At 41.5% G+C, this 10,565-nt stretch overlaps 1 protein-coding gene across 1 annotated transcript; it reads left to right on the forward strand.

Moving 5' to 3' along the window:
- Nucleotides 1–6,236: 6,236 nt before the first annotated feature.
- On the forward strand, nucleotides 6,237–10,565 carry LOC101082639 (procathepsin L-like). The gene is made up of 7 exons (XM_023249692.2): nucleotides 6,237–6,364; nucleotides 6,892–7,014; nucleotides 7,113–7,259; nucleotides 7,443–7,667; nucleotides 8,176–8,338; nucleotides 8,983–9,100; nucleotides 9,552–10,565. The coding sequence occupies exons 1-7, from the start codon at nucleotides 6,239–6,241 to the stop codon at nucleotides 9,649–9,651; spliced, it is 1,002 nt and encodes a 333-aa protein (XP_023105460.1). The 5' UTR covers nucleotides 6,237–6,238; the 3' UTR covers nucleotides 9,652–10,565.

The following is a 10,565-nucleotide window of genomic DNA, read 5'->3' on the forward strand; positions in this document are numbered from 1 at the left end:
AGCTGTCAATTACCCTAGTTTCACATCATGTCAGTTTTCTTATTCTTTGCATATGGACCAACTTAGAGTTCGCCAACTCCAAATTTTCATCATTGGGACGTGCAACAAGGATTCAAAGACTCTTTTAGGCAGAAGTCACTGTGAAAGGAAATGCAGTGATGTATTTAAACCATGTAACAATGCCTAACATATCACAAGCTGTTGACAACTACCACAAAGGTGATGATGACGATGATGGTAATGATGTTGGTTTCCTGGACTGTAGAATGTCTGAAGCAAAAGTTGCAAGTAACTTGCTCTTGTTGTTGATAAAGTGAAACCAAGTAGACTGATGATCTTAATAAGTAGCTGATATACTTGTAATAATCTGGCCATCTGAATGCAGATAATAATAATACTAACCATGTTATAAGCATTTTTTCTATTAAATAATTTAAAACATTTTCTGCACTTGCTTGAACATTAGTTTATTCATGATATTCTTTCTTAATATATAGTGTGGAAGGAAAATTCACCTGCCTTGGGTGAATTATCACAGATTAAAGTTGGAAAAAGAAACAGAAAAATTTATAAACATAAATGTGAATATTTCAGCTCCATTTATTCATTTTTAATGTGACCAAAATGAGAGCAACTTTATGCATGGATGTACTTTGCAAATAAAAAAAAAGTCAAAATCTAAAGGAACTGAAAGTCATCATTTGGTTCTGCTGCCCATATTTTTAGTGCAGCATGCAACCTTTCTTATTAATCAAGCACCTGCTGACCCAATCATTGAGATACTGGGTTCAATGGTGTAATAGACATGAACATGACTTTGAGGAGCTCAGCCTAGCCAGGATTACCAAAAACTTATAAACACTGTAACAGGCACCCTGAAAGCTTTGAAGTCCAGAAGCTGTGGAAACACAAAGAAAAAATCCATTTACTGGCTTTTCATAGGGGCCTGGAGGGAAGAGCAGGATTCCACCAGACATTTAAAGAGGTGGAATGGAAAGGAAGAACATTCCAGGGGGAAGACACAGCTTGGCAAAGACACTGAGGCACAGGAGAGCTCCTCAGAGTAACATCAGGTCATCAGAGTAGCGCGCTGATGGACTGCACTGTTTATGGCATTGTGGCAGGGATGAGATACGAGCCTGGAAATGCCATTTAGGGCCAGCAATTAAAGAATGGCAGAAAACAAAGATTATGATGAGGGTGATGGTACTCCTTCAGAATGGGATAAAAGGACAATGAGCCCAGGGATAACACTGTGAAGGACTAAGTAGTCCAACAGTCACAGACAATTAATCAGAAACCACTTGCTATGACTTTATACCATGTGAATTAAATATTTCCTGCTTGTGTTGCATAAAGGTTGGGGGCACTTGGCCTGTTACAGTGACATCAAAAGTGCACACTGTGACCTTCTCTTCTACTTCCTGTTAAATCTCCCTGAAGTGATGTATTTCTTCTATTAATGGATCATTCTTGTGCTACCTGGAAGATGTAAAATATTTGGAAACTATAATGAATGTGATATAAAATATAAAAGTGTGAATTTTTAAAGGACTCATAGTCTCCATAATTTGGAGTACTGAACCAGAAAACTACCCTGAATAAATGTTGACTGAAGTAATATTTTTTTAAAGAAAGATTTCCCCCAGAGCATAAACATATTGCAAATCTTTGAACACAAGCACTATTGTGCAGTTTTTATTTTGTATGAAATGACAGGAGCATATACTTCAGTAGAAATGAGGTCCTCACATAGAGAAACAGGCTTTACAAACAGAAAAGTCAAATACAGAAGTAAAACCAGCTTTTCTCCTGAAGCAAAGTCAGTTTCCACATCTCCCCCTCTTCTGCTCCTTCCCAACAGTTGCACACATCTTTGCTTCCCTAGGAGATGTTCTAACGGTCTACTTTAGAAACACAGACTAAGAATCTGGAGGAAACTTTTATTGTTTTACAAATAAATGTGAAATCAGTAACTAATTGCTCTCTTGCTGCTTTAAAAGATTAAAAATGCCCCAAATATGTCCATCAACTAATGAATGGATAAAGAAGATGTCACACACACACACACACACACACACACACACACACACAATGGAATACTACTCGGCAATGAAAAGAAATGAAATCTTGCCATTTGCAACAACGTGGATAGAACTGGAGGGTATTATGCTAAGTGAAATAAGTCAGTCAGAGAAAGACAGATATCATAGGTTTTCACTCATATGTGGAAGTTGAGAAACTTAACAGAAGACCATGGGGGAAGGGAAAGGAAAAAAATAGTTACAGAGAGCAAGGCAAACCATAATAGACTTTTAAATACAGAGAATAAACTGACAGTGGTACGGGGTGGGGGGCGGGAGGGCAGGGAAAATGGATGATAGGCACTGAGGAGGGCACTTGTTGGGATGAGCACTGGGTGTTTTATGTAAGTGATGGATCACAGGAATCTACTGAAGCCAAGAGCACCCTGTATACACCTTATGTTAGCTAACTTGACAATGGAAATTGTCAAATGAGTCAGGAAATGAGTCAGGAAAAAAAAATAAAGATTCAACATGTTATTTAAGTCCTGTGTCAGCTGAGTATTTTTAGAATAATTCACAGAGGACGAGAATAAGGGCCTCATGGATGGACAGGCTTCCCAGGATCTCACCCTGAGTTCAGACCACTCTGTCCTCTGAGAGCTGCCCTGTGGCTTCAGGTGAACCCAGGCTGCAGGCACTGGTGACCCAGAGAAGCTGGAGGTCAGGCTTTCCCTTCCCAGCTGCTTTTCCAAGGGAGGCTTACTGTCGCTGCTTATTTCCACCACATTAACAAGCGCAGATAATGGTCTTTCTTGGGGCACAGCTCTAGGTCAATAGAAAGATTTGGCTACTTTCTACAGATTTTTTTTTTCAGGGAAAAGTCAGGAATTTGCTCAGTATCCTGACAAAACATCCATGTTTTACAATTTAACTTTGTGGGGTTTTTTTTTTTTTTTGCTTTGATCTCAAATTTTATCCTAACAAAGTTTCTATTGAGGTAGAATTTTACATAAAATGAAATTAATAGATCTTAAGTATATAGCTAAGTCTTGACAAATATACGCACCCATGGAACTATCCCCCAGATCAGGGTATAGAATTTCCCAACATTCTGGGGTACTTGGGTGGCTTAGTTGGTTAAAATCCAACTCTTGGTTTCAGCTCAGGTCAGGATCTCACAGTTTACGCATCAAGCCCCACATCTGACAAGTGCAAAGTCTGCTGTGGATTCTCTCTCTCCCTCTCTTTGCCCCTCCCCTGCTCTCTCTTTCTCTCTCTCTCAAAAAAAATAATAAAAGAAACTTAAAGAAAAAGAATTTCGCACATTTTAATGAGTTCTCTTTGGCCCCTTTCCAGTCAATAATTCCCCTGAAAGTAACTACTGTTATGAGATCTATCACCACAGATTAGTTTTGCCTTTTGAACTTCATATAATACACGTAGATATGTACTTTTGAACATGTGCCTTCTTTTGCTTGACATACTGTTTTTAAGAATCATATACTGTTCAGGGGGCGCCTGGGTGGCTCAGTCGGTTAAGCGGCCGACTAAGGCTCAGGTCATGATCTCACAATCTGTGAGTTCGAGCCCCGCGTCGGGCTCTGTGCTGACAGCTCAGAGCCTGGAGCCTGTTTCAGGTTCTGTGTCTCCCTCTCTCTGACCCTCCCCCGTTTATGCTCTGTCTCTGTCTGTCTCAAAAATAAATAAACGTTAAAAAAAATTAAAAAAAAAAAAAGAATCATATACTGTTCAGGGCACCTGGGTGACTCAGTTGGTTAAGCATCCAACTTTGGCTCAGGTCATGATCTCACAGTCCATGAGTTCGAGCCCCGCATCGGGCTCTGTGCTGAAAACTCGGAGCCTGGAGCCTGCTTCAGATTCTGTGTCTCCCTCTCTCTGACCCTCCCCCATTCATGCTCTGTCTCTCTCTGTCTCAAAAATAAACATTTAAAAAAATTTTTTTAAAAAGAATCATATACTGTTCTTTTTTAAATGTTGAGTAAGAATGTACTACAGTGTGTTTATTCATTCTCCTCTGGTTTCCAGTTTGAACTTCTTGTGAGTAAAGCTGATGTGAACATTCTCGCTTGGGTAGATCTTAACACTATAATTGCTGAGTTAATGGTCACGTGTGTAGTTACTGTTATAAGCAAGTGGTGAGCCACTGTCCAGAGTGGTTTACCATCTACATTCCCACTAGCAATGTACGAGAGTTTCAACAGTTCCACACCCTCACCCACATTTACTATTGCACCCTTGTCAATATTATCCATCCTGAGGAGTATGAAATATCATCTTGCTGTAATCTCAACAGCTTGTAGAAAAACTTGAGCCACCTTAGCACACTCAGATGACTGCCTAAATTCTAATAGGAAAGAAAAAAAGCTATCTGTAATTTAAAATGTGATATCATCTCTAGCATAATGGGTCAAAAGAGAGACAATAGATTGTATTTTAGGTTCCGTGGGTATAGTTAGGATATGTATGCCTCATTTATCAGTTTGGGAGTATAATTCAAGAATGTTAACCAGATGTAGCTTGGCTTTTTAATGTATAGGTTTACTTAACCACTATAATTTATGATTCATTTCACTAAACTGGTGACCTGGTTCACAGGAAGAAAAGAAGTCAGTAGGGATTGCCTATGTATCAAATTCTCAAATAAATACTTTCTGAATGAAGCAAGACCTTTGGAAGGATTTTCTGTGACCTCACAAGGAAGCAGTATTAAATTAGCCCTACTCTATGCTCATGCCTCACATGTATTATCTCATTTAATCTTCACAAGAATTCTCTAAGGAAAACCAAATTATTGCCCTATGTCCTCACTGAGGAAACTGAGGTTAATAAATATCTTTTTGCTTGAAATAAATGTCTTTCTGAAACTTTTAAAATTAAATCTGAAGAAAAATATGTTGGATACTGAGAAACATACTAATCCATAAGACAGACAGTAGGCAGGAAAAGGGTGTTTCTACATTCTACCTGTCCTCCTTTTATTAAACCATATTATTCTGGAAATAACACTTTTCTGTCAGTTTTGAGAAAGGCTTGAGAGGGAAGAAGAATCTCTACCTGGGGGAGGCAGGACAGGAGCATTACAAAATGCCACGCCTTCTCCGGACATCCCTCCCTTCTGCCCCTTTCCCTGAAAAGACTTGAGCCTTGCCCAGCGCATACCCTATTTGGAGAACTGCCTGCCCTCTCCAGACTCTTCCATAACCCAGGGGCATCCCATCCTGACACAGTCACAACACCACCCCCTGTGGGCTCTGCACCCTTCACCTGCTGCACCTTCGATCGGAATAAACAGGAACCACTAGACTAGATTATCCTGTTCTCATTCCTCCAGGAGATTTTAACCAAAAATTCTCGGACTAAAGGACAGGCAGGGTCCTTAAAAGCCAGTTGGGGTTCCCTGTAAGTTCTTTTCATGAACCATCCTCCAATGCATAAATTCATGGTAATTATTTGATGTGGGTCCCCAGGGAGGCGCTGGACCCACCCCCCCCCCCCCTCCACAGGGCTGTCCCTGGTTCTTCAGCTCACCTCCCCCTGGGGCCACTAAAGCAGGCACAGATTCCCCTGGGATAATTAGGGACCCAGGCATCACATGCCCAGAGCTCCAGGGCATAGAGGCCCCGCCCACAGGATGGATCAGCCAATTGCAGGGCACGCAGGTGATGGGGGCAGGGCTGGTAGGGCCAATCTCAGACCTTAAATGGGCAGCCTCCCAACCATTGCCAGGCCTTCTGGACATCCCCTGACCTGAAGGTGTGACTGAGCTGCACAACTGCACCTACCACAGGTGAGATCCCCAGAACTGGCACGAAGGGTGGGCCACCTCGGAAAACACTGGGGACAGCTGCCTTGGGGGTCGGGGGTTTGGGGCTTCCAGGAGGCTCTCTTTGAGGACCTGACCCCTCCAGACATGGCAGCTTGCCCCCACACACCAGGACTCAAGACTCCTCACTCCCTGCACTGCCATTTACATGCTTTGGAACCAGTAGGCATGTCACAGGGCAGGGAGTGGGAGCACTGCACGTCCCACATCCTCAGCCTTCCTCCACGCCTGTGTAAACACTCAGGAGGATAAATTCAATCTTTTTGCTCTACTTCAGTGGCTCTAACATCTCAGAAGGAAGAATGGTTTTTTAGGTGGTTTGATCTAATCAGACACTCATTTTTTTTCCTTTCCTAGGTTTTCAAACATGCATCCTTCCTTCTTCCTGGCTACCCTTTGCCTGGGAATAGCATCAGCTGCTCCACAAGTCAATCAGAGCTTAGATGAACAATGGTCCCAGTGGAAGGCAACACACGGGAAACTATATAGCATGGTTGGTAACATTTAAACTTCCCAGAGGGACCCTTGCAGAGAACATTCCATGCTGGTGGGAGTTCATAGCAGGGAGTAGCTTCTTGAGGCTATTCTTACCTAGGCAGTAAACAGGGCACTGGGACTGTGCACAACATGGGCATATGTCCTGCTGTGTGGTTGCTGGAGAACAGTTCCCAGAAGCCTCAGGCCATCCCTGGTTGTGTGGGATATCCTCCTTTCTGTAAGCACATCCACTAGGTGTAGGTCATTAGGTTTTTTTTATTTTTTTTTTCACATTTATTTATTTTTGAGAGGAAGAGACAGAAATTGAGCTGAGGAGGAACAGAGAGAGAGGAAGATGCAGAAACCTAAACAGGCTCCAGGCTCTGAGCTGTCAGCACAGAGCCTGACACTGGGCTCAAACCCCAGACCACGAGATCATGTCCTGAGCCCGAGTTGGATGCTTAACTGACTGAGGAACCCACACGTCCCAGGGCAGTAGATTTTAAATGGAACAAAGATGGTAAGTTATATGTTTGTCTCCAGGATGAAGAAGGACAGAGGAGAGCAGTGTGGGAGAGGAATATGCAAATGATTGAACAGCACAATCTGGAACACAGCCAAGGGAAACACAGCTTCACAATGGCAATGAATGGTTTTGGTGACATGGTGAGTGTGACACGGATTGCTGAATGTTTCATGCTTCCTCTAAGTACTTTTTCAAAACATCTCATGCTTGCCAACATTCTGTTTCCTTTTCCTTGAAGACCAGTGAAGAATTCAAGCAGGTGTTGAATGACCTTAAAATCCAGAAACACAAAAAGGGGAAAGTGTTCCAAGCACCTCTCTTTGCTGAGATCCCTTCATCTGTGGACTGGAGAGAGAAAGGCTATGTGACTCCCGTGAAGAATCAGGTGGGACAGTATTCAGCAGATCCCTCTCAAGAGTAAAGCCAAAAGGAATCAGTGTTGTTGCTTTGGAAATTGAGGCACAATATGCAGTTTATTATGTTTTAGAAGAGTTTTAAGATTTATGGGCTGTTGTCAAAGTCTTGCAATTTATTTTGTAGGCTCAGAGCTTTTGCGTTTTGTTTTCAGGGAGACTGTCATTCTTGTTGGGCTTTTAGTGCAACTGGTGCCCTTGAAGGACAGATGTTCCGGAAAACTGGCAAACTTGTTTCATTGAGTGCGCAGAACCTGGTGGACTGCTCTTGGTCTCATGGCAATAAGGGCTGCCATGGTGGCCTAATGGATAAAGCCTTCCAGTATGTTAAGGACAATGGGGGACTGGACTCAGAGGAATCCTATCCATATCATGCACGGGTAAGTGGAGTTCCTTATCTTCTATCAAAGTTGAGCATTTCAGTAGAAACAGATCCTGTATTTAGAATTCTTGTATGTGATTGTTGACTCTATACCTGCAAATGGTCAGAACTGCCATTAAAATGTATTAGCCTACTAGCACAGCTCTCTGATCACCTCATTACCATATACCTGTTCCTACAACTATGTTACACGGTGTCACGAACACCATCTTATATACAGTACAGGTCTCCAGAGTGAAAACTTTATGAATGAGTAGACCCAAAGAGTGTCTCATTGGATAGACACTGCTAATTTTTCAACTTCAAAACAATCAAACCCATTTTATTTATTTTTTATTTTTTCAATATATGAAATTTATTGTCAAATTGGTCAAACCCATTTTATGTCCTGAGATGCTTTATAACAAACTTGACTTGGAAATCATTCAGTTGCAAACAGTCTTGCACTCCTGTTCCCCTGGAGGTGGATGGTAGTGATCAAGTCTCTCCCCCTTTACCTTTGAAAGAACGAATCCTGCAAATACAAGCCTGAGAATTCTGTTGCCAACGTGACTGCCTTCTGGAGTGTCGTAAACAAGGAGGATGGCCTAATGACCACAGTGGCAACTGTGGGGCCTGTCTCTGCTGCTGTAGATGCAAGCCTGAATTCCTTCCAGTTCTATAAAAAAGGTCAGCATGTGTCTACGTAGAAAAGTAGGCAGGACAAATGGGGAACCACCATCATATAAGGCAAGATAGACCCTTTGCTGTGTACAGATCAGGAGGGTATGGATTTCACGTAGTTGTTCCTTCAGCACATGTGATTTTGTGCCTGTTGTTCAGCATGTTGACATGACTTCACCCAAATTCCCCTGCTTTCAAGCACTTCATAAATATATTCAAATGGCTACATAATTTGATTGGTATAGTTTAACTTACTTTAGTTCTTCCCACCTGTTAGACCTGGAAGATTTCCAAAGAGTTTTACTAGTGAAATGGACACTGGAAAGAACCCCTTGGCTCAAGTGATTGTGTGTTTTTCTGCTGCTTCCCAATGCTGACATGGTAGAATAGAATGACAAAGTTTCAGCGAGTGTTCTTCCATCCCCTTGACTGTTCTTTACAAAAGAGCTTGTGATGATGTGTGTGTGATGCTGTGCATGAGAGCCTAAATCCCCAGCCTTGCTAAACAAAAAGAACTTATTTCTAAGTCTTATTGGATTTATATCCCACCTGAATTTTGAGATGCCTCCTTTACTGCGGTGACTCAGTTATTGTTAGATGTTATCATGTCGCTTTGATGTCCCACCTTGGAACTGAATTTACTTTTCCAGGCATTTATTATGATCCAAAGTGCAGCAATAAACACCTGAATCACGGTGTTCTGGTGGTTGGCTATGGCTTTGAAGGAGAAGAATCGGATAACAAAAAATACTGGATTGTCAAGAACAGGTATAAAAAGCCAAAAATATTTGTTTTTGGAATTGAGAAGGAAATCCTTTTTGCAATCAGTGTTTGGATATAGATCATCAAACCCTTGAGCCCACTTCTGAGACCCCAGAAGTGTTTGCCCCACTTAGCGGGAACAGAGACATATTCATTTTATGGCATTAAGCTACTCTTTCAAGCTTGCAAGGGTCCTGCTATAGTTTGAGTAGTACTGCATCCGAAACACATCTGACCCAAGACTTTCCTTTTCCTATTTCTCATTTTGCAGTTTTGTGAAAGTTTTGGGGATAGATTTCTCTGCTGGGTTGGAACTCAACCATGAACAAGGATGGCCTCTCTTGATTCATCCTGAATCTGTCCTGGCCTCTGGGGCACTGCTGAGTATCAGGTGTTATTGTCCATAAAGAGAAATGTTTCTTCCTCTGTAATAAATGAAAAAACCCATTTTTTTCAGCTGGGGTGCAAATTGGGGCAAACATGGCTACATACTCATGGCCAAGGACCGGGACAACCACTGTGGAATCGCCACCATGGCCAGCTTTCCTATCGTGTGAGATGATGGTGTAAAGAAGACCTTGACTGGCAACAAATTATCCAGAAAATGGGTTTTATTTTCAAGCCTACCACACCCTGCTGTGTGGGGTGAAACACTTGAATCATTTAAAAACCAAGTTGTGATTTGATTGTGTGACATTTTTCACTGTGAATGTTACCACTTCACTCATTACTGCTGTAAATACTTTTGTATGAGTGACTAGTGTGGTAACTTTTGAATTTTCAAGTTTCTTTTAAAAATGTATAAATTTTACTTTTTAAAAGTAAAACAACTGCAGTGGTGCCTGGGTGGCTCCATTGGTTGAGTGTCCAACTCTTGATTTCAACTGAGGTCATGATCTCATGTTTTGAGGGATTGAGCCCCTCGTTGGGCTCTGTGAGCTGACAGTTTAGGATTTTAATTTCTTTAGAGAAGCCCACAAACGTGGCCTAACTACCATTAATGTTTTCCTCCACCTTAAAATGTTGGAACAAAAAAGAAGGACTTGAATAGTGTGTGATCTCTAAGCTTTAGTGATAATGATTGAAATATATGCGCTGCTGGAATGGAGATTTCTTCACTCTTCTGAGTCCTTTGCTCCTAAAAGAACCAAGTGTTGTAGGTACACACACACTTGTCCAAATTCCACTTTCTAATTTCTGAATCATTTGCTTCCCTTGCAATTTGTTTTGATAGAAATTATAAAGGTCTATGGAATGTAGGAAACACTGGTAATTACTTTATAATACATGCAAGACTTAGAGAGGAGTCAAAATTTGTTTTCTGCTTTATTTATTTCATGTCTATAAGCTTCTCTTAGAAGTAGGATTTTTAAGTTTATTTATTTATTTTGAAAAACAGAAAGGACAAGCAGTGGAAAACTCAGAGAAAGAGGGAGAGAGACAATCCCAAGCAGGCCCCACACTGTCAGTG

Source organism: Felis catus, chromosome D4 (genome assembly GCF_018350175.1).
Source record: "Felis catus isolate Fca126 chromosome D4, F.catus_Fca126_mat1.0, whole genome shotgun sequence".
NCBI classification, from domain to species: domain Eukaryota; kingdom Metazoa; phylum Chordata; class Mammalia; order Carnivora; family Felidae; genus Felis; species Felis catus.